This window comes from Eurosta solidaginis, chromosome 2 (genome assembly GCF_040869045.1).
Source record: "Eurosta solidaginis isolate ZX-2024a chromosome 2, ASM4086904v1, whole genome shotgun sequence".
In the NCBI taxonomy this organism is placed as follows: domain Eukaryota; kingdom Metazoa; phylum Arthropoda; class Insecta; order Diptera; family Tephritidae; genus Eurosta; species Eurosta solidaginis.
The window spans coordinates 227,997,622-228,022,827 of record NC_090320.1 but is presented as its reverse complement, the minus strand read 5'-3'; the positions used below and the strand labels follow the sequence as shown (position 1 = coordinate 228,022,827).

The 25,206-nt window shown below is 35.4% G+C and overlaps 1 protein-coding gene across 8 annotated transcripts in view; it reads right to left on the bottom strand.

The window, feature by feature from the left end:
• Nucleotides 1–23,480, bottom strand: part of ed (echinoid) — a 660,012-nt gene extending 636,532 nt beyond the window's left edge. The window contains exons 1-2 of one of the 8 annotated variants that reach the window (XM_067767198.1): nucleotides 22,299–23,480; nucleotides 10,769–11,644 (exon numbers count right to left, since the gene is read on the bottom strand). In XM_067767198.1, the coding sequence (XP_067623299.1) occupies nucleotides 10,769–10,799 (31 nt within the window). In that variant the 5' untranslated portion in view covers nucleotides 10,800–11,644; nucleotides 22,299–23,480. The remainder of the gene's footprint in view (nucleotides 1–10,768; nucleotides 11,645–22,298) is intronic. The other 7 variants (XM_067767199.1, XM_067767200.1, XM_067767201.1 and 4 more) reach the window with 7 other exon arrangements.
• Between the last annotated feature and the right edge of the window lie 1,726 nt (nucleotides 23,481–25,206).

The window sequence follows — 25,206 nt, the reverse complement described above, 5'->3', positions numbered from 1 at the left end:
TGCGTCCACGTCTACATGGAAAACGTAGTGATTAATTCAATAGGTGGCTCGCTACATTCAAAGCTCTTCAATTTAGGTATGGCTATGTAGCATGTTTTTAGAAGTTTGCCACCTAATTAAATTTTATTTTTGAATTCGAATTAAATATTTTGATATGGATATCAAACGTATTTGACGTTGTAATTTAATAAAAAATGTTTGTAACAAAGTAAATTCAGTTTGTAGTTGGCACATTACATTCTAAGCGCTGAGATGTTTCACAAAAGGTGCTCACTCCTTATTGAATTGTGATAAAGGGTTACAAAAAAGGTTACGAAAGTTTGTAGAAATAAAACTCGATGGTCAGTTTACTTAAATATATATAACCAAGCGGCAATCCATTCCTCCAATGGACAAAATAGCCTCTAGGATATTTAAACCTACAGATGAAAGTCAGCATAGCCGTATTGCTGCTCATACATATATATACATATGTATATAGATATTTACGTAACCTGAACTCGTTCGTAGCATGATCAACTCGCACTATAGTTTTGCAGCAACCAACATTCACTCGCAAATACGCGCCCTTTAGCCATAACTCATGTTTATTTTTAATTTTACTTGCGCTAAAACGTAACGTGATGGCTTCAAAATCTGCTTAAAGGGGAGCAAAAATAAAATATATACAAAAACGGTATATAACAAAATATATGCCAAATTCATAAAAAATATATATACAAAAAATACATATTTTTATATGTAAATTGTTGCAAATTGGTTAAGAGCAATAAAATAGACAGTAAAAACCATTAGCTATAGTCAAAAGTAAATATTTCACATACATACGTGTAGAACGTAGCATACTTTTTGGCGCATATACATGTATCCTGCTTTATGTCAGCATTAATTTTTTTGTGTGTGCAATGAAAGTATTTTCGTTGTTTGCATTTTTATTACTTTTGTGTGAGCTGCATGCGTATTGTGATATTTAACTAACAAAAATAGCATAAAGAATTACCGAATATAAACATAAATGGCCTAACAGTAGGAAATTATGAGTTGAAGCGCCTAAAAATATGTTACGCGTGAGGGAAGTAAGCGATATTTGCGAAAAGCTGGAACGACAGTCGACAATTTTAACGCTTATGAGTTAATATGGCTAGCAAAACAGAACAAAAGAATTAAAAACAAAATATAGGAACAAATTTATATTTATGTTTAAGGTTAAGGGAAACAAAAATCTGATGGATCAAGAGCCCATAAAATTGCTTAGCAAAGCAAGCAGAGAAAAACGTGTAGGCTGTGGCAAGAACGATGGGAAAATGAACAAGGAGAATCAAATCAATATCTGTAAAAATCGGCATGGCTGCCAAGGCGCTGTAATGGATCAGTAAAATCCAAGGCCTTCAAAACTGATACTGTGGCTGTGTTGGTAAGAGTATTATGATCGAAATGGTAGTGGTTTAGTCGTTGATGAACGAGCTACGAAGCAAGATGAATGCACGCATTATAATATAACCTTGCGTCAACTGGTGTGACAATTTTAGTACATTCCTGGTGGGAATAAAGCGACTCTATGCGCAAATATTCTCATTATTATTAACGCGATTAACAGCCGAAAAACATATACAATTTGTTAGAAATAAAGATATAATTAAAAATTAGATATAAATTGCACAGCAATAAAAACAGCGTATAGCTGCAAATAAATGAAAAAAGTAAATAACCCACTAATTGAGAAAGTTGTTCGCGAAAAGTCTAGACTATGGGAGAAATAGGCTGACGAGGCAAATGAGAGTATAAAAGCCACGCAGTGCGAGTGATTAGAACTCAGCTTGATTTAAAGACGCTATACGTGAAGTACGCGAATATTATAAAATTGTGAAAAGCTAATACCATAGCAGTGTTATTTATAAAGAGCATTTGAGGGTATTTATATGACAGTTCAGTGGGTCGAACGATAATAGAAGGCGCAGAATTATCGAGAATTTATTAAGATTCGTACAATATTATGACTTCACATGAGTGGTGTAAACTGCTACAAAAAAAACGCAAAACTTCCCCTCTCATTGATTCTTGGACTTTCGTGTGTGATATGTTTTGGAAAGTGTAACTATTTAAAAGCTTTCAGAAATATTATGTTAGTCTTCATGGAACCCTATTTCAAGTACTTATATAATTCCAGCATTTCTGAGGCGTTCCTTAGAAAAAACTTATGTACTTTCGTTCATGTTAATATAATTTCGTCTTTTGGGTTTTACTTTAAATAGTTTTAATCAACGATCTCAAAAGAAGCTAGAATAACACCAGCAACCTGCCGGCTACAACAAAGAATATATAATTTTTTTTTTAAGGCAAACCATTATCCCATTCCTTCGCACTTTAAAAATTTTAATTAAATACGTTGTGGTGAATGCTAAAACAGAATTTTCTCAATGCGTCTGCTTTAATCTTCACCATTTTTTTCGCACTCGCGTGTTGGAACATCTTTTTTTGAGCCTGGTTGCGGTTCTGAAGCTGACTGTAATATTCTTGTTTCCTATGCTTTTCCTTACTTCCTTTCGTGTGTAAGGCAAACAAAAAATTAAAAACAAACAGCAAATATTATAAACTCCGTAACTTTCAAATGGCAGAAGACAAAAAAAGGCACACAGCATCGCAACTTACGGACAATTTGCACAAAAAAGGTATTTCTTGGAAGGTCTTTGCTTTCGTGTGCCATATAATTATAATGCGATTTATTCTCTCATATTTTTCATATTTCCCCTCCCAAACAAATTATCATGAAATGTTCTATAAATAGTAAATTAAGTAGCAGAAGAAGAAAAACAAAAAAAAAAAAAAAACAATAATTAATTTAAAATCGCATAATAATTACATATGATTTGATATTTCGTTTTTATGTATTTCTAATTTGTTACGTGGCTGATTTTTTGGATGGCGAGGGGCGGCAGCCAGCCAGTCTGCTAGAATCGCCCGGCCAGCTCAGTCGGAAGAGCATAAGACTCTTAATTTCAGAGTCGTGGGTGCGTGCCCCACGTTGGGCGCCATTGTGGTGTTGAGGACTGTTTGGATGGCGAGGAGTGCTGGTGAAATATTCGGCCCTAAATGACGAGCTAGCCTATGATGCTTGCTTGCCACCGCTCTTCGCCATCCAAACAGTCAGCCACGTAACACAATTTTTCAATAACTTCAAAGCAAGTGGCAAGAACTAATCAATAATTCAACTTTAATTCATTTTTCATGACCGCAAATTTTGTTTGTCCCCTGAGGTTATTTCTAACTATTGATTTCGTAGACAAGTTTCATTTATTATACATTTTTTTGTTATACTGTCATACAACTATTTTTTTCGTATTCCTTTTGTTTTTGTTTTTGTTTTTCTACTTGTTTGTGATAAATGCGAAACTAACCAACTGTCATGGGTCATATGAGTCAACAAATAAAATATACCAAAATAGTAAACACATTGCTAACAAATAAATAGTAAAAGGAGTTTGGTAGCAAACAAAAAGTATGACAGTTGATAGTTCTGGGAGTTGACAATGAAATTGAACTAGCCAACAGGGATTTTGAATGTCTACTTTGCATTGCTGATATACAAGTGTTAGAATCTATTAATATTGTCAAGTATTTATGGCTGATTATTTGGACTTTTTTTATTGTGTGTTAGTTCATTGTATGTGAGATAGGACGGTGTAGATTTCAAAGAGATGGGCAAGAGTACTTATAATATGAAAGTGAGTGTTGATAATTTTTCGCTAGAGCATAAGTTTTTGGTAATTTTTCTAAAACATGCTTTTCGATCGATATATCGAAGAAACTAACTAGATGAAGTCTCACTGGTGAACATTTGAAAACATAGGAGAACAAGAAAACCATAAACTTTTCATCTCTGCTACTTTCAAAGTGTGTTTTACGTTGCATATTCCATTTTTACTATATGATGAGAGATTGAATAAACCAACCTATCATGTGCTAAGAATGCCAAGCACACAACGACAAGAAACTCCTCAAAGGTTGGAGAATATTTTAACTCTCAAATGGATTTTCCGCTTTGTTAATCATTTGAGACTAAACAAGAGATGCCCTTAAGAACTTCGTAGAGCAACGAAAACCCATTCGGTATTCATCTACACATCGTGTGACTGCAGCGAATTGGATTTTGCAAGTAAATCAGTTTCGGCTTGTGCTGCAAGCAGTAAACATGTCATGCGCAAATTTTTTGTTGAAGCTTTATTCGCGATTCCCCATGTACATACATACTACCATAAACAAATTTGCGTTTATGTTCGGAACTCTGCTGGCGCTGAGCAACTCTGAACGGAACGTTTCCTGGAACTCCCCTTAAACACTTCAGAAACTCATTTTGATCATTTCTTGGAAGCTGTTTTCATGAAACACAATTGGCGTTAAGCAATCATACAGCCTCATCGTAAACAGCATGAAAATAAGAGTAGCATATTCTGTTTAGTTTCAGTAATACATAAATACGGACTCTCCTTTTATTAGCTTCGTGAGCGCAATACCATTATCTCATACAAATTTCGCGCCGTTCATAATTGAGACAGGTTTGAGAAAATAAAAATTTTCAATTAGAGAAATAGGGAAAATGCCCATTTTAGTTTGAGAACGCTATCAAAACTTACGTGAGATTAATTTATGAACTAATGTTTGAGAATTGAAAATAAGGTAAGTTGTCGAATGCATCTCAAATTGAGATTGAACCAAATGTCTCAACCGCGAAAAAATATTTTTCCAGCTTTCAGGAAATATATAGTTCTTAGGTTGATCTCGAAAAACATTCCCAAATTATTATCAAACTTTTGAAGTGATTTGTAAAAATTACAGTTCTCAAGTTGACATCTAACATCATTGTCAAATTATTGTCCAGCATTAGATAAATTTGGGAAATTAATATTTCCTATACCACATTAGATACCGAATTGAGGTGAAATTGAAAATAAAATTGTTCTCCAAGTTAGCACCAGCAAAGCCAGCAGCTGTTTATTGTGCAGAAAATAGCAAGATCAGAGTAAGCATTATAAATTAAAATAATTTTTTTAAACATGTTTCTTTTTTTCATAAAAACATTGCAGTATTGGAAACTTACAATTATGTTCAATAAGGGAATCACACTTGAGTACATGTAGAGAACTATTTTTTTTTAACTTGAGAAACAGCATGTTTTCGTATAACAATTGCGCTTTTTGTTAAGAATGTCATGATTCTCAAGTTGAGCCACTGTTGAGGAACAACACTTCCGATTTGAGAAGCACGTTAGTTATCAACTTGTGCGCTTATGTGACTTAAGCCTAAAATTTTATTGCGTATGCCAGTTTTACTTTGAGAACGCTACCAACAGTTTTTTGAGATTCATTCTTCAAACTAGTGTTTGAGGTGTAAGAATAAGGTAAATTCTCAAAGGCATCTCAAATTGAGATTGAACTGAAATGTCTATTTAGATAATTATATGCACGCGTTCGATGAAAAGTGATTGCATTATTTTTAACTACTATTAAATTTGAGATATTCGCAAATTATTATTCTTAGCCAAAAAAAATTTAAAAATTTCTTGGGAAAAAAATTTTAAAAATTATTTTTGAATCTCCTTAAGGAATAATTCTTTTATATATGGACGGTATTATTTTCCTAAGGTTATAGAAAATTTGGGTTTAGCAAAATCTTACACTTCTAGTTTAAAATTATTTTACTTGGCCTTACTTGACAGTTGGAAAGTTGCGCATCGTTTGAAATTGAAAATCTTGTCGAGGTCAGAGTAGAACGGTAACCATTATCAACACTGATTTACAGACTAACGCCTTATTTCGTTATTTGCTGGGAGCTTAACACTTTTGTTAGTTTGGTTTAAATTTTTCTTTCAATACTCTGTCTTCTGATATTTCTTGTTTGGGTTTCAAATGACAATTAACCTATTACTTAACTTTAATATAATTTCTATATTTACACTTGGAAATCGATACCATAGAGCCATAGAAATATTAATACAGCAATTAAAACATAGTCAATCCCCCTACGTTTATCTAAGTATAGGTTAGATATCTTAATAATGAAAGAATTACGATCATTATAAGTATTATAGGGTTTTATATGCAAAAACGTATATACCATATGTATATGGATTTCTAGAACTGAAATACAAAAGCTGTTATATTCATTGAACAAAAATGCCTTAAAAACAATAATAGTGCTCATGTTTTTATGTCAGTGGTGCACAACGTTGGCAGAGCTTCTAATACGATAGTATGTGCTTACATGGTGAATGCGTGAGCATAGAATTTACGTATGAGATGTTTACTGGTTGGAGTACAAGCCAAAACTGATTGACTGCTTGCTTAGCTGAATCTGTCGCTGCGTTCACATTACATGTTGGTGAACGCCGAATAGTTTCCGGAAGCTCTAGAGGGCACCACTGTTATATATTAAAAACAAAAACCTTTGCTGATACTTTTTGTAGTTCAGCTAGCGTTATATTATTTAATTGTCATACCGTATTGGAATTCGACTGTTGTAATTTAGAAGTTTAGCTTTATTTTATTATACCTTTCATGAACATGAAATGGTATATTAACTTTGGTCCGATGTTTGTAACGTTGAGAAATATAGAAGATAGACTCTCCATTAAGTATACCGAATTGATCAGGGCGACGAACTGAGTTGATATAGCCATGTCCGTCCGTCTGTCCGTCCCTCTGTCTGTTTGAACGCAAACAAGTCCCTCAAATTTTGAGATATCTCAATGAAATTTGGCACAAAGATGTATTTTTGAATTATATTAGACATTTGTCGGATCCGGTAGGATCGGACCACTATAACATATATCTCCCATACAACCGATCTTTCAGTAACACGATTTTGGTCTTTCTTGCCGCAAATTAGGAAGTATAAACGTGAAACTCGTTGATATATATTCTAATATATCCTAGAAGATATCCTGAAAAAATCACTTTGATCGGAGCTATATATAGTATATATCCCATACAACCGATCGTTCAGATAGAAAGATTTTTGGTAATTTCTCCCTTAATTTCCAATATAAAAACGTTAAACTTGGTGATATTTATTCTAATGTATCATAGAAGATTTCCTGAAAAAATCACTTCGATCGGAGCTATATGTATATAGTATATACCTATCCCATACAACCGATCGTTCAGATTAGGGGGTTTTTTGCCATTTTCTATTTTATGTTTATCTTAAAAATCGTTCAGGTATGTACATCTGTTCACTATATATTTCTTATCTTATGCATCCGATTATTTGGAGATTACGAACGGGATAAGATTATTGTTCAGCCCCATTCATGAAAGGTATGAAGTCTTCGGCACAGCAGAAGACAGTCCCGTCCTTACTTGTTTTTACTTAATTACTACATGAAAGTACAAACCTAAGTGTACAAGTGTTTTACGATTTCTTTAGAAAACATTTTCACCTTTGATTGGTATATCAATTTAACACCAAATTTAATTACATACTACATACTAAATAGTTAGCATCAATATACTGTAGTAATCAATTCAATAGCTGCGTTAATTTTACGATTGGCAATTAAAAGACAAAAAATTTAGAAATAATTGTTGAAGCACCTTTGTGAGTTGATACTAGGGATGTCCATTTTCGCTCCCTTTTGCCTCTCGTGATTTGAAAGTTCAATCCCGGGCTGCATTGCTTAGAACTTAAACTCTTACACCTTTAAATCAAGGCTTTAAAAACTGAAACTGTGGCTGTGTTTGTAAGAATGTTATGACAGTAGTGGTAGTGATTTAGTCGTTGATCAACGAGCAATGAATTAAGTGGAATGAACGCTAAAGCTTGGTTGCTAACATACAAAATATATTTGTCATACATGCTATGAAAATGTTTTAATTTACCAAAGAATTAAAATTAAATATAATGCTATCATTTAAAAGCTTAAAAGTACGCGCTTGTGCTTTTGTTGGTAAAATATGTTATTTTAAAATGCGTAAAATAAATACTAGTCACCTCCGAGCTTGCTACTCCGCTTGTTCAGCAACGACTTGCACATTCAGTAAACGAAACCGAAAAAATCCGTGTGATTCGAATATGCACAGTTACGCTATGAAATGACGACCGCTGGTTTAAAGAGGCGAGAACCTTAACACGAAGCATGTATTGCATAAATTACGCTCTAAGGCAGGGATAACCAAAATTGAAACTGTGGCTGTATTAGTGAAATCGCGATGATCGTACGAAACACTTGATGCACGATTTATTCGCCTATTAGCAAGCAACGAGGCAACATCGTATGCAAGAATTTTGTTTACTTATGCGCAAGATTACGAAACTTCGCGCATAAAGCTGCAGACATTGGTGCTTTATCGGTAACCTTATAACAGCTGATTCGACCAACCTTATGAGAATCAATGCAACCGATTATTGGTGCCGCTAAGGTCTTAACCGTATCATAGCCAACCAATTGGTTTTTGGTTTACCGTCGTAACGATAAACAGCTGATTGCGTTAGGGATACGACTACGGCGATACAGCTTAAATAGCATAGTCGTACGCAAACAGGCGACACCAACAATCGATGTTGCTACTCTGCTTATTGAGCGACAACTAAACACGAAAGAGAATAACAATACGTGTGAAGTGGCGCCAATAATTATTTAACTAAATGGTTATCCCTGCTCTAAGGTTTGGCTTCATCAGTGGTATCATCTACTATGGCAGTGGTCGTCAGCTAGTGAAATAATTATTCGCGCTCATTTCACACACATTATTATTCTCTTTCGTTTAGTATGTTCTGAACAAGCAGGGTACCAACATCAGGGAGGAGGGCTATTGTTTATTTGCGTATTTCTAAACAGATATTTTGCAAACAAATGCGCAAGCGCATAATGTTTCAATGGTTAAATATGAGCAATATACATATTTTGTTAAAATTTTTTGTTAGACCCAAGCAATAAAATAGTATTTGTATGGCATATTTGTATATTACTTTTCGAATGTTAGCAAACATGCGTGCATACATCCTGCTTCATTTCTTTTTTATCAACTACTAAACCACTACCAGCATTATGATTTTAGTCTTACTAACACAGCCACAGTTTCAATTTTGGTGAGCACTAAAATATGGCGATTGTTTTAAGATGTTTTGTGTAAACTAAAGGATTTTCGAATGAAAAGCAGCTACTATGAAAAGGGCATATTGTTGGGAGATGAAGCAATTTACAGTTCTGAGAACAATCTATCAGAGTTAACAGCGCATACCTTTTTCAATATTTGGATATGGTTTTATCTAGTCCAAATTTGAGATTTTACTTTTTCGGATAGAACGCTGTAACAGACCTTAGCAAAGGTTTTCAAGTCGAACAAACACAAGTATTGAGAAAGTCTTCACAATGGCGCCAAGACGAGTTTCGTTTAGATGTTATTCCTAGGGTGTTTCCTTCAACAGTATTATGAAGAAAATTATTTGGGTGTACAACGGAAACTCAAAAAATTAGCAAACATCATCTTAAAGCATGTACTTCAGGAAATGCTATGCTTTTAGGTGGCACTCTTTGACAGATTTTATCAAAGGCCGGTATGCAGCCGAAAAAAATAGTACAGTATTTCCCGTTTATATGCACCCCGGTTATAAGCGATTTCCGGTTATAAGCACCGATTTTTTTCTAAAGTTTTGTAATTTTCCTGCTTATAAGCACTGAATAAAAAAATTATATTTTAAATCTTCTCATACTCGAATTTATTTGGCTTCGAACTAAATTTACTGTACTAACCAAATTAAAATTAATTTATCGATTCTATGCATTCTTGCCTGCTACGGGGAATCTACTGACGAACATATAATCGCAGAAGCCTTCCCAAAGAAAATTCAATTATAGAAGAATCGTCCGATGATGAACCTCCTAACAGTGTTGGGAGATAGTATTCCAAGCCATAGGAAGTCATTGATTCCATTGCTAATATCCGTAGGGCACTTATGCCTTCAAATAAATTTATGCTCGAGATCGATAAAATTGAGCAATACTATTTCAAACTCGCTAAATTGAACATTCAGTCAAAAATTACAGACTTTTGTAAGAATAATTAACGAATTCGTACATACATCATAAGCAGTACTTATATGTAAGTACATATATAGAACCAATGAATGATACAAAATTCAGTATAACTGTTAATGTATTGATATTTGTACACTTGAAATTATTTGTTTTAAATAAATGAATCTCAGTTGTTCCTTTTTAAATTGTTTGTGTTAGGGGCACTGATAATTGGGGATTTCAATATAAGCACAGTCAGTGCTTATAAGCACGGATTTTCGTGCATTTTCTATGGTGCTTATATCCGGGAAATACTGCATTGCATTATTCCGTTAACTTAGCTGAATTCGCGGTTGTGTCTCTTCAGGATAAGCATATGCTCTCATATACATATATTTACCGAATTTTCCGTCAATATGATCGTAGTTCCAACCGAATAATGAATACAAACACTAACTAGATTTCCTGATACATGGTTTTTCACATAGAATTGAATTCCTACCTAATTTATGTTCCGAAGTCGGAAATAAAGTCTTTTGATTTACATATACATAAGTGTAGGGTCATAATGATGATGATGATGCTAAAACTGAATTATGATTGAATTTTTTTGTGAATATTTTCTTAATTTGTGTAGTCTTTTTCATTGAATTTATTATTTGTTGATTGATCGAGTTCTCAGTTTCGAAATGAAATTAATAAATAAGTACTAACTCATTAGTTTGTTTAGAAAAGTTAAAAGTTGGGCACACTTACCTATTAAAAAGTATATCCACATCGCAATCATGATGAATGTTGATTGCTGTTGTTGCTGTAAGGATTTAAGTTAGCTTGGGTAGTAATGTTACGCCAAGCGGTGAAAACTGTAGAATTACTTGTAACACATAAAGACAATGGCGTTGAGAAACGGAAAACAAATAATTCCAGCTTTGCTTGGTGGTTTTAAAGGTTCTTGCTTTTATTGCAAAGCTCTCATTTGAACTGCTGTACTTTCCATCCAATAATTTTTATACAGTTGCTATTTGTTTGCTTGTGGTGCTTTTTTTTATAATTTTTTTGATTTTTTAGATTTGGTCTTTTTAATTTGTTTGTACTTATTTTAATATTTCAATCAATTGTTTGATATTTTCCGCAATTTTTTGTTGCATTAAAAAAATTTTGGTTATTGTAGAAGTTGTAGGTGTTGTTGCTGTTGTTATAGCTCACCATTGATATTATTGTATGTTTACGAAAAACTTTTTATTTTTGTTACTATTGTTGTTTGATGGGTGCTTTCTATGTTGGTTTTTAATTTTTTTGTGGTCTTTGCATTTTGTTGCTGTTTTTGATATTCTTTGCTTATAACTTTGCTAGTCATTTCTAATTTTGCTAAATTTCGTACACTTTTTTATAGTTATTGCTTTTTTTGTTTTCGCATATATTATTAATCTGCATTACTTCTTATTATTTTGCTATTATTCACTACACACACACGCAGCCTGTTTGCACAAACCCCACAGAAAAATGTTTTGTGCAAAATAACTTGCACAACTTTTTTCGCCTTTTCGCTTTTTTGTTACTTTGTTATTGAACTTCTTCAATTTTTAAAATATTTTTCTTTAGTTACTTAAAATGTTCTTGCTCTATCACTTCCTGCGTTAAAAAGAAAGTAAGACACATTTATTATTAATTAATATTTATTTATTTTTTTCATACGAAGCTGATGAAGGTGTTGAACAAAAAAATGTTCGGAGTGAATTTGATAAGGGATGTCTTATATAAAAACATATTCTTGCTAAACTATGACGCACATTACTTGGATTAGAAAGTTGGTAGGAAAGGAGATATTATTAGTCAATTAATTGCGCTCCACCTTTATATTTTTCCTTCTCATAAATATTTTTACAATTTCTATGTCAAACTTTAAAAATCTATGTTTAGCAATAATATGTCTTTATATAAGGAGACATTTTTCGCTGATTTTTGTCCATTTCTATAAAGGAAGTGCTTAAAATTTTGTTATTTTATTTTTATTTTCTCCTTTTCTTATATTTTTTTGGTGTCTTAACCTATCTCTTAAGTTTTACGCTTGTAACTCAATGACAGCTTACATAAAAATCAATCCCAAAATTCCCTCCGTTCCGTTTAATTTCAAAATTTTTATCTAATTTTTGCGATCCGTGCGCCACCCAACGGAATTTTTTTCTCCTTTTGTTCCTTTGTCACTGTGTCTTAACTTGTCTCTGAGGTTTCATGATTGTAGCTCAATGAGAAGTTATTTTAAAATCAATCTCAAAACACCAAATTTCCAAATTCTTATCTAAATATTTCGATGCGTGCGAGACCTAACGGAATCTTTTTCTCCTATTCTTAAATTTTCTCGGCGTTTTATCCTATCTGTGAAGTTTTACAATTGTAGGTCAATGAGAACTTACATAAAAATTAATCCCAAATTCCCCCCGTTTCGTACGATTTTTCTAAATATCTCATCCCGTGCGCCCCCTAGCGAATCTTTTTGTATCGTGTCATCGGCTGCCATCGACCTCTGAATTAGGTTTGAAATTTCAAGTCTATAGCTCATCGAGAAGTTACTTAAAAGCTGGTTTGAAAATTTGCAAATACTTATCTAATTATTTCGATCCGTGCGCCACCTAACGGATTTTTTCCTCCTTTTGTTCATTGTCAGGGTGTTCTAACCTATGTGTAAAGTTTCACGTTTGTAGCTCAATTATAAGTGACTTAAAAATCGATCTCAAAACTCCAAATTTCCAAATTCTTCTCTAAATATTTCGATCCGTGCGCCATCTAACAGAATTTTTTCTCCTTTTCTTATATTTTCTCGGTGTCTTAACCTATCTGTTAAGTTTTACGCTTGTAGCTCAATGAGAACTTACATAAAAATCAATCCCAAAATTCCCTCCGTTCCGTTTGATTTTTCTAAATATATCAGTCCGTTCGCTCCCTAGCGAAACTTTTTGTATTGTGTCATCGGCTATCATCGACCTCTGAATTAAGCTCTAAATTTTCAGCCTCTAGCTCATCGCCAAGTTACTTAAAACCCGGTTTCAAATTTCCAAATTATTATCTAATTTGTGCGATCCGCGCGCCACCCAATTTTTTTCTCCGTTTGTTCCTTTGTCACGGTGTCTTAACCTATCTCTGAGGTTTCATGTTTGTAGCTCAATGAGAAGTTACTTTAAAATCAATCTCAAAACACCAAATTTGCAAATTCTTATCTAAATGTTTCGATGCGTGCGAGACCTAACGGAATCTTTTTCTCCTTTTTTTAAATTTTCTCGGCGTTTTATCCTATCTGTAAAGTTTTACAGTTATAGCTCAATGAGAACTTACATAAAAATCAATCCCAAAATTCTCTCCGTTTCGTACGATTTTTCTAAATATCTCATCCCGTGCGCCCCCTAACGAATGTTTTTATATCGTGTCATCGGCTGCCATCGACCTCTGAATTAAGTTTGAAAGTTCAATTCTCTAGCTCATCGAGAAGTTACCTAAAAGCTTGCGTTCTATTATCGGAACAGTTATGAGCTAAGGAACTGCCGTTCGCTTCGTTCATTTTCTTCATCATCTTAAGCCGGAGCATCTTTGTTAGTTTCTTTTATTTTATCCATCACTACGTGGAAGAAGGGCCCCTTGCTGCGATAAGGCTACCGTTACTTCGCATGGTGGCTCAGTTGGGAGACGGCTCTGCTCAAATACCGAGCAATGCATGCGTGCAAACCACTAAGCTACATACTAGGGTACTGTGGAGTTTGGCTAAGCGCTCACAGCAGTGGCTATCTAAGCAAGGGCTTAAGATCCAGTAGTGAAAAAGCAGCTACGATGTATGTTTGCGATGTGGTAAGGTCGAAGTAACCATTATGTTGAACCGAATTGGAATGATCAATATAAATTTCTTCCGTCAGGTGCATTTCTTTAATGTTCTTGGACAGGTGTTGGGTCCTGCTTGGAACAGTTTGTTGAACGTTAATAAATATAACAAAAAAATTGGAAGTAAAAAACAAGTAGAATTGTAAGCAAAAATATTGTTTTGTGATGCTTATTTCTTAAGGATATGGTAGCTCTGTTTCAAAAGAGAATGCCCAAATGGATGAATGGGTGAGCAATGCTAACATTAACTTTTTTTTTTCGTTTGAGATACCGATTTTTCCAGTTGACTTAAGTAGGATATATCTAAAACAAGTCGCTGGGCGTCACCACCGATTAAGTGGATAGAATAGAATATACCCGCGGTAGGTATGCCTGCCGTAAGAGGCGACTAAAATACCAAATTTATTCAAGGAGTTGCCACGCAATATATAGCTTCGCCAACCCAATTCATTAACAGACGATGCTCTGGCGATCTCGAACTCCTGATGAATCTAAGGTGCGGGATGGCCTAGAAGGTTCCATGTGGTTATACCAAATCGTTCCCGAGAGTGTCGGGCTAGTGCCTTTATGGTGCTTGCATCCGTTAGTTAGTTTCCTTTGGTTTGGCAATTCCACACAGTTTTGGAGAGTGATTTTAAAATTATTTTCAAGAAGCGAGAACGTTATTACACTCTCATATTTTTATCATAGTTTTATGTATTCTTTTTCAGTATTTGAGTTTTGTTCTTCCTTTAAAACTTCAAAAGTTTCATCTTCAACAATTTTTACGGTGTATCTTCATATTTAAGCGGCACATACTTAAATATGGGACACAAAATGGCTTCTTCTTCTTCTTTGTATTAGCCCTTATGTTTTCTTTTGACTTTTTTAGTCGTCTTTAATGCTTTATTTTTTTAGTTCTCGCTTTACCGCATAAACAACCTCAATATTTTGTTTTGCTTAGCGAATATGCTTTGGACTTGGCTGCTATAACAAACATACCAACATATATGAACAATCTACTAAACAACTATACAAACATACAAGTGGGTATATATTTATTTATGCACAACTGGTTTCCTTTTTTGACTTGTTGGCATGTTTTTTTATACTCAGTTGAGCAGAGCTCACAGAGTATATTAAGTTTGATTGGATAACGGTTGGTTGTACATATATAAAGGAATCGAGATAGATATAGACTTCCATATATCAAAATAATCAGGATCCAAAAAAAATTTGATTGAGCCATGTCCGTCCGTCCGTCCGTCCGTTAACACGATAACTTGAGTAAATTTTGAGGTATCTTGATGAAATTTGGTATGTAGGTTCCTGAGCACTCATCTCAGATCGCTATTTAAAATGAACGATATCGGACTATAACCACGCCCACTTTTTCGATATAGAAAATTTCGAAAAACCGAAAAAATGCGATAATTCATTGCCAAAGGCGGTTAAAGTGATGAAACTTGGTAGATGGGTTGACATTATGACGCAGAATAGAAAATTAGTAAGATTTTGGACAATGGGCGTGGCACCGCCCACTTTTACAAGAAGGTAATTTAAAAGTTTTGCAAGCTGTAATTTGGCAGTCGTTGAAGATATCATGATGAAATTTGGCAGGAACGTTACTACTATTACTATATATGTGCTAAATAAAAATTAGCAAAATTGGATGAAGAACACGCCCACTTTTAAAAAAAATTTTTTTTTAAATTCAAATTTTAACAAAAAATTTAATATCTTTACTGTATATAAGTAAATTAAGTCAAAATTCAACTCCAGTAATGATAAGATGCAACAAAATACAAAAATAAAAGAAAAGGCGTGGCTCCGCCCATTTTCATTTAGTTTGTCTAGAATACTTTTAATGCCATAAGTCGAACAAAAATTTACCAATCCTTTTGAAATTTGGTAGGAGCATAGATTCTATAACGGTAACTGTTCTCTGTGAAAATGGGTGAAATCGGTGGAAGCCACGCCCAGTTTTTATACACAGTCCACCGTCTGTCCTTCCGCTCGGCCGTTAACACAATAACTTGAGCAAAAACCGATATATCTTTACTAAACTTAGCCCACGTACTTATCTGAACTCACTTTATCTTGGTATAAAAAACGGCCGAAATCCGACCATAACCACGCCCACTTTATCGATATCGAAAATTACGAAAACTGAAAAAAATGCCATAATTCTATACCAAATACGAAAAAAGGGATAAAACATGGTAACTGGATTGGTTTATTGACGCAAAATATAACTTTGGAAAAAACTTTGTAAAATGGGTGTGACACCTACCATATTAAGTAGGAGAAAATGAAAAAGTTCTACAAGGCGAAATCAACAGCCCTTGGAATCTTGGCAGGAATACTGTTAGTGGTATTGAATATATAAATAAATTAGCAGTACCCGACAGATGATTTTCTGGATCACCTGGTCCACATTTGGTCGATATCGCGAGAACGCCTTCACATATATATCTAAGGGCCACTCGCTTTTAAAACCCTCATTAATACCTTTAATTTGATATCCATATCGTACAAACACATTCTAGAGTCACCCCTGGCCCACCCTAATGGCGATATCTCGAAAAGGCGTGCACCTATAGACCTAATTCCCACTCCCTCTTAAAATGCTCAGTAACACCTTTCGTTTGATACCCATATCGTAAAAACATTCTAGAGTCACCCCTGGCTCACCCTAATGGCGATATCTCGAAAAGGCGTCCACCTATAGACCTAATGTCCACTCCCTCTTAAAATGCTCAGTAACACCTTTCGCTTGATACCCATATCGTACAAACATTCTAGAGTCACCCCTGGCCCACCCTATTGGCGATATCTCGAAAAGGCTTCCACCTATAGACTTAATGCCCACTCCCTCTTAAAATACTCAGTAACACCTTTCGTTTGATACCCATATCGTACAAACATTCTAGAGTCACCCCTGGCCCACCCTAATGGCGATATCTCGAAAAGGCGTCCACCTATAGACCAAATGCCCACTCCCTCTTAAAATGCTCAGTAACACCTTTCGTTTGATACCCATATCGTACAAACATTCTAGAGTCACCCCTGGCCCACCCTAATGGCGATATCTCGAAAAGGCGTCCACCTATAGACCTAATGCCCACTCCCTCTTAAAATGCTCAGTAACACCTTTCGTTTGATACCCATATCGTACAAACATTCTAGAGTCACCCCTGGCCCACCCTAATGGCGATATCTCGAAAAGGCGTTCACCTATAGAACTAAAGCCCATTCCCTTTTAAAATACTCATTATCACCTTTCATTTGATACCCATATCGTACAAACACATTCTAGAGTCACCCCTGGTCTACCTTTATGGAGATATCTCGAAAAGGCGTCCACCTATAGAACTAAGACCCACGCCCTTTCATTTGATACCCATATAGTACAAACAAAGTCTGCAGTCACCCCTGGTCCACGTTTATGGCGATATCTCGAAAAGGCGTCCACCTATAGACCTAATGCCCACTCCCTCTTAAAATGCTCAGTAACACCTTTCGTTTGATACCCATATCGTACAAACACATTCTAGAGTCAGCCCTGGTCCACCTTTATGGCGATATCCCTAAATGGCGTCCATCCATAGAACTATGGCCTACTCTCTCTTAAAATACTCTTTAATACCTTCCATTTGATACACATGTCATACAACCACATTCCAGGGTTACCCTACGTTCATTTTCCTACATGGTGATTTTCCTTATTTTGTCTCCATAGCTCTCAACTGAGTATGTAATGTTCGGTTACACCCGAACTTAGCCTTCCTTACTTGTTGTTGTTGGTGTTTGCTGTAGTTTCTCGTTTCTTATTGCCGTCATATAATAAATACGTTAATATGTCCTCCGTTTTCGTCTTTTATTCTTCAACGCTCATTTTTGTTTTTTTTTTCTTTGTTTTTGTTCACTGCATTGCACCACACAAAGCAATGACTTTAATGAGTCGAAGAAATCAAGCAATCCGACCCAAGAAGATGCGATGGTAACGAACGACCACTTATTTGAGTGCAAACACTCCTAAATGGGATGGCAGCAACAAACGCAAATACAAATATACATACATCCATATATACCTAAGTATACACATACCAACACACAAACACACTCTGAGAAGGGACATTAATAAGGAAGAGCGAGTAAAAGGTGCACGTGACAAAGGTAGGGTCACACAACATTTGAGCCAGGTAAGAATAGAGCCAATACAACAAACATGCACAGCAACAAGAGAAACCAAGTTAAGCGACGCTTGTCTCGCAGTATCAGGGAAGGCCATGTCTTAAAAATGGATATGTAAGTATGTATGTATATTTGTATATGGTAAGAAAATGGTAGATAAGTAAACGTAAAATCCGTTGAGTGGCTTGAAAGGCTTCCAAGAAGTAACAACCTGAATGTAATCTTCTAGTGAAATAAAGAAGTGGTCGCAGCAAGAAATACCTAACTTCTTGGTTAATGTTGTAGGGTAAATACGTCAAAGGCTAGGAGAAGAGAGGAAACATTTGTGGGAAAATGCATTTCATGAAGTTATAAGTCTCAATGGGAACTCGAGTATTACTAGGGAAACGACATTAGATTAATACCCTTGCCTGCCGATAACGATAGTTTTATAGATTTAGTAGTATGGAATTAAAAAGTTCTCCTATTCGTAATATGCGCTATGTATTAACAAATCCAACAAAGGGTTTCCAACACCGGAAGCAACATACTATATAAGACTTTTGGGTTAGGAAATTACTTATACATAGCTACGGACTAGTCTAATGTTTTCATTTTCTAATGTTAAAAGTATGCGATCTCACTGTGTGGCACTCACTATAGTGTAGTTATTGTACTTCTTCCTGCTTAGCTGCCGCATAACACTATATACTTATGCAGTCTATGTGATGGAACCTTGCGGGCATATCAGTCATGGAAATGAAACGCAACGGATAATATGGAGCCATGAGTCACGGAAAATCGGAGTCATTCTCATTTCTTACTTACTTAATTGGCGCTAAGCCATTAAAACGGTTATAGCCGTCCAATAAGGCGCAAGTCGCTTCATCGCTGGGTTAGTTGGTGGCTATTAGTTGCACCAAGGGAACTTAAATCACTTTTCACCTGGTACTTCCAGCGAAGTGGTGTCCATCTTCTTCCTCTGCTTTCATAGAAAATTTGATAAGATATGATAAGGGATGTAACTAGGCTCTGTTGATGCGCGCCTGTAAATATACTACACAATTTGAATTGAAAAACATGATTTGTGGATTGCATTCCAAAAGCAATAGATATTTATCATTGCATTCTCCAAAAAATTATATACGGCTTTGCATTTGCTACGTCATGGCAAATACGCAACATCAAAAACCGTAGTTTATTTTTTCAATTTTGAATAGCAAATATGCAAAGAAAAAATTTAAAACGATCGTGATACGTTGCTTTCATTTGCTATAGCAACGTTTCCAACACCAAATACATAAAATTCTGAACTCCTTATCGTTTCATTACTCTGAAAGCTTGTTTTGAGGATGGTCAACCTCGGAAAAGAATTAGAAAGAAAAGTTAATGGTTTGAACTTGCTAAAAAAAGTTTCCATAATCCGATCACTTGTACATTTACCCTATATAATTGCATACGAGCATGCACATATGTATGTACGTAGCTAACGCTGCATGAATATTTGCTGCATTTCCACATCTTTTACTATTCCTCTCTTACTTATGTTTATTTATTTTCATTTTTTGTTTGCTTCATCTTAAACAATTCTATTTCATTAAATTATGCATGCATTTGCATAGTAACGTTTTAAGTCAGATATCAGCAAGATGAGATCCACATGGCTATACCTGTATGGATATACACAAACTTACGCACATACAGAATACCATCAATCTATGCATACCAACGATGCTATATCAGCGATATTGATGATGATGATGAGCTTGGTAATATATTGAAAGGTGAGACCGACGACGTTTGCTGACTGGTTTCTCGCCTCGTGATGACGACGTCGTCGTTTATTGTGACGCAGTCAAGAAGACTCAACGTATTATAGAGAGCACAGACACATATACCAACGTTTAAATGTGTTGAAAACGAGTTTGACAGGTAAGAAAGTAAATAAATGTATAAGTGGCGAAGTAGAAGAAATAGCGTAAGAAAATAAAATTAAAACTACCAATTAAAAAAAAAAAAAAAAACTACCTACCTACTACTAATCAACTATCTCACAAACTGCAGAGCAATTACATTTGAGATTGATGCTATAGGTGTTGAAACACACACACAAACGTAAACTCATATACACGCAATCAACTTGCACAGTGGGCGATTTGACAACGCAAGCGGTGTATATATTAATTTTTTTTGTTTGATAAAGCGATTATGTTTTATTATTTTTTATCGATGACAGATATTTCGATAAGTAAATTATCAATTCTTTAGAAGTTTTTCAAAATAATTATCAACAGCATGTTACATTGTAACACAACATATGCTTTTTTGATAATTTGTTTGGTCATAACTCTGTAAAAAAAATCGTGCGAATAATCCCTAAGAGAGTGGTCTGCGATTGATCTATTTTGTCAAGATTAGGGTATAATTGATCCTCTCTCGTCCTTCTGGGGTAAAGTTGGGACTAGACCGTTTGAAACATATTTCTATTCTAAGAAACAATAATAAAATTCCAACGAAATGGGTAAAACAAAACACATTTAATGGAATTGAAACGATCTGTTGCAGAAAAATGCGGTGTCCCATACCAAGCCTAAAATACTTGTAGGTACCCTATGTTCCGTTATCGTAGAAATTATTGTTTTGTTTTTCTACAATAACAATATGAAAAAATTACAAATATTTTGGCAATTCACAAGAGTGTAGTATTCATTACAATTTTAAGATTTGAGTTATTTCCATGGTTTCCAATATAAAGATTGAATAAAGCATAGCACATACGGTTAATTGGACACCTTTTGAATTGCCTATTGTATTAGGTAAAGAAAGCGTGCCTGTCCTACGTTATCCCTAGAGGTATGAAGAGGATCTGTCCGACAGTATCCGTAAGGCCAAGAAGGGTAGTAGAAAAATGACATGTTCGGAAGCACCTGCAGATTTATAATGGGGACCAGTCCGACAATATCCGTTCAGGCATAAACAATTGGTCTCTCCATAGGACATGGTCAAACAAAAAGGATCGCTCGAACACAAAATCAAAACTGGCTATAATCGCATACTCCTTTGTGACTCATCTCTCTGATCCTCGTTTTTTTACCGTTGGTGTATTTGCATATGAAATTATACATTTCATAAAAATGAAAAGGTATATTAAGTTTGTCACAAATCTCAAAATTATAAGTCCAGAAAGGAGGAGAGATAGACCCACCAATAAGTATACCGAAATGATCAGAATGACGAGCTAAGCTGATTAAGCGATGTCCATCTGTCTGTCTGTTTGAACGCAAACTTGTCCCTAAATGTTTGATATGTCTTGATGAAATTTTGTTAGCTAGGATATTTGTGTGTCGGATTGATCATTTGTGAACAAACAGGATCGGATCGCTATTACATATATCCCCCAACAACCGATTTTTCCAAAAAGATGGTATTTGTCATTTACTCCTCATTTTAACTGCTAGAAGCTTGAAATTTCGCAAGATGTTTTCATATAAGACATTCATTGTTGTCTGAAAAAATCGTTAAGACCGGTGGTATATATAATATATATTCCATACAACTTATTGTTCAGATTTAAGGAATTTTTGAAATTTCAACACATTACTGTTCAGCTCCGTTCATGAAAGGTATGACGTCCTAAGTACAGCCGCAGGCAGTTCCGCCGTAAGTTATTTTTCATTGACAAAAAAAAATATTTGTTTCCGAATAGTGAAAAAATATTTAATAGAGTCTATTTTTGAAACTATTAATTAAACACTGGTAATGCACCACGGCGGCCACCGTGGTGTGATGGTAGCGTGCTCCGCCTACCACACCGTATGCCCTGGGTTCACACCCCGGGCAAAGCAACATAAAAATTTTAGAAATAAGGTTTTTCAATTAGAAGAAAAATTTTCTAAGCGGGGTCGCCCACCGGCAGTGTTTGGCAAGGGCTTCGAGTTTATTTCTGCCATGAAAAGCTCTCAGTGAAAACTCATCTGCCTTGCAGATGCCGTTCGCAGTCGGCATAAAACATGTAGGTCCGGTCCGGTCAATTTGTAGGGAAAATCAAGAGGAGCACGACGCCAATTGGAAGAGAAGCTCGACCTTAGATCTCTTCGGAGGTTATCGCGCCTTACATTTATTTATGCTAATGCACCAAATACTCCCACTGTTCATTTGCTAGGGAAAACAAAGGTGAGTGGTGCGATGGCAGTAGTGCTGTTAGTGTAGGTGTGGATAGATGAAAATGGAGAGCGTATGAGTATGTGGAGACGGTCAAATTTACCACTTGCCTGCTGTTGTTGTTTAAGCCACTCGTATACACTACTATTAACGTAAGTATGCTGAGATAAACGATAGAGCGGTGAGGTGGCAAATAACAACGTTATGGATGCTGTGACGTCGCCTGCACTATATACTACAATAGCGGTGAGTTGAACTCTCGACTTAACTGTGACGTCGACTGTTTATGTATAGTCGTGCGCTGTCGACGTCGTCTGTGTTAACTAATGCGTTTGCATGGTAAGGTAGACTGCCGATGATGCTGTGACGCCGACCGCGTTTATAGTCGTTGACGTCGCAACGTTTGTACCATTGCTATGGGCGCGCGTTTTTCTTTTCGTGCACTTCTCAGTCACTCTTTAAGGCATTCACTTCTTAACTAAATGCAGTTACTTGATTTTGTGTTGTTGGTTTTATTGTTTTGATTTTTTTTCAGCTCTTTTACCTGCATTTTACTTACACACGCACATATATGGAATACATATCACTAACACTTAGAAGCAAGCAAAGGTGGATAATTTTAAATGCACAGAAAATGTTGGAAATATATTTTTTAAAGACTTGAATCACACGCTCGTTTTTAAATTAGGTAGATACACACATACATAATATTTTTTGCTTTGTTTATTTTATAAGCAAAAATATGCATACATTTTTATTTTTTTGTTGTAAATATCATGCATACCTTAAAAAATGCACACTTTTATTGTTATTTTTTTTTGCAAATTTTTGCAATTATTTAGCAATAAAACAACAACTACATCTTCTCACATTCGTTAGTTAGGTGATTCAGCTTCGCTTTCGGTTGGACATTTTTTTTTTTGTATTTCTTCTTTTGCTTTCTCTTGCAATCAATTTCTATGCACAAATTTAGATTTTGCTGAATTTTTATTTATTTATTGTAATTGTAGAATCAGCTCAATGAAAATTGTAAAATAAAAGCAGCGAAAAAACTAAATTTTTTTTTAATTTGCACAAACACTAAACGTTAAATACTTCACTGGCAGCAAACTCACGTAGACGTAGTATATTTTTATTTTCGGGGTCGGCTGCTGCTAAGCCGCCTTATATTTTGTTGTTTGTCTTCTGCGACTTTTGCTACTGCCTTCCGTACACAATTCGCTCAAATATGCATGTAACTAAAAGCACATACAACAAAATATTCATCCGCCACATCAATCGGACACTATTGAGAACACAAATAATACTAAAGTGTTCACGATTGTACGCAAATGCAACATTGCGCTGGCAATTCTTATTTTTCAGTTTGTTTTATTAACGTTTTCGTTATATTTGACGCTCTCAGTGGCTCGTTCGTTTTTCTGCACAATCTCGCAGTTGGCTGGAACATTTTTTGTTTGAATTTTTATTTTTCTCACAACTAATTTTTTATATAGCTCTCTCAGCAACATTTTTCAAAGAGTGCGCAGCACATTTAGCAACATTACAGCAAACAAAGTTTGCGCTCATTTGTGCTCTTTATTAAAACAAGTAGAGCTGTAGATATCGCGAGAGCAAGTGTGTAGTGAGAGAAAGACAAAACAATGTTTAGTGGCGCTTTAGTAGCTCACTAAATTTTTGCGAATGTTTATAGGCAATGTTGCTGGATACTATATGAATTGTTGTAGGCAGCTGACCTTACAAACATAATATTGCAAAGGTAGAGGAAAAATCTAGCGTAAGCTCGCGGAAATTTAACTTTTTCAGTATCTTTTGGACCCGGTACTTGATATCCTGCCCAATTATTCAGGGATTGTAATATTTATGCTGATGGACTGCCGGCGAATATATTTAAATATCACGCGCATGCATCATCTTCTATACAAAATATGGTCGATTGTGTGCGTTCCTGACGATTGAAATCTAAGTGTTCTTTGCCCAGTCCACAAAAATGGGGATTTCGGCTGATTTGACCTTATCAGTGCTGATTTTCAGACCTGGCATATCTACCATCGACCAGATTCACTTTACGCCAAATTTTGCAAAAACCCGCTAAAAATATTAGCCATCATCCAGTGAGTTGTCTTGCTCCGAATCATGCTCAATTCTCACGGGAATGCTCTGGATCATTGAGAGACTTGAGAAGCAGGGGTCGTGATATTTTTGCACACGTGAAATCTGATAGGCAGACGTCACTGCTGTTTTTCATTTAACTCATACGGCGAAAGGCTAAGCAGCGACATCTATTTTTGAAAAAGTAGGTTTATTAAAGGCAGCGTTGCCAAACTAAAGACAAGTAATTAACATATTATCTGGCTCACAAATTGAACCAGACTTCTATATGGATTTATCTGGCTCAAATCGTTGTTGTTGCATTTACATGCAAAATTATTTATTTGGCTCAGGATCTTTGCGACGGGATGATGGCTCTTGACATATATTATCTCCTCGTTGGTTTTAAAACCGCTTTGGATAGTGCGAGAAGGGGTCGATAAACAGGGTTTCAGGGGGTTGATAAGCACAATACAAAGCTTTATAGCTTCAGAGCTTCGGCAACCCAATTGTCAACCTCACCTACATGACGGAATTCTGTTACAATTATGAATGTATCATACACACATGTACCTATTTAGTAGGCGCTGCTCTGGCGTCTCCAAGTTTCTCATGGACCTAGGGGGTGGGGTGGCAGGATGGCCAAGAAGGTTTAATGTGGTCATATTAATCGTTCCGAAATGGTCGGGCTAGTACCTTAATGGTGATTGTTAGCGGATCTATATTCGGCAAAGAACGATCAAAAGCGATTACAATCCCCAAAACTTTCTGGGTGTGTCTTTAACGTTAATGCAAAAACAACATCAGCTCAGTCAGAATTGGGGTGGACCTTTCCGAGCAGTTCGAATCAAAACGTGGTTTAAGACAAGGTGATCCCCTATCGGGCTTAGAGCTGCAAAAGCAACGATATAAATATCGAT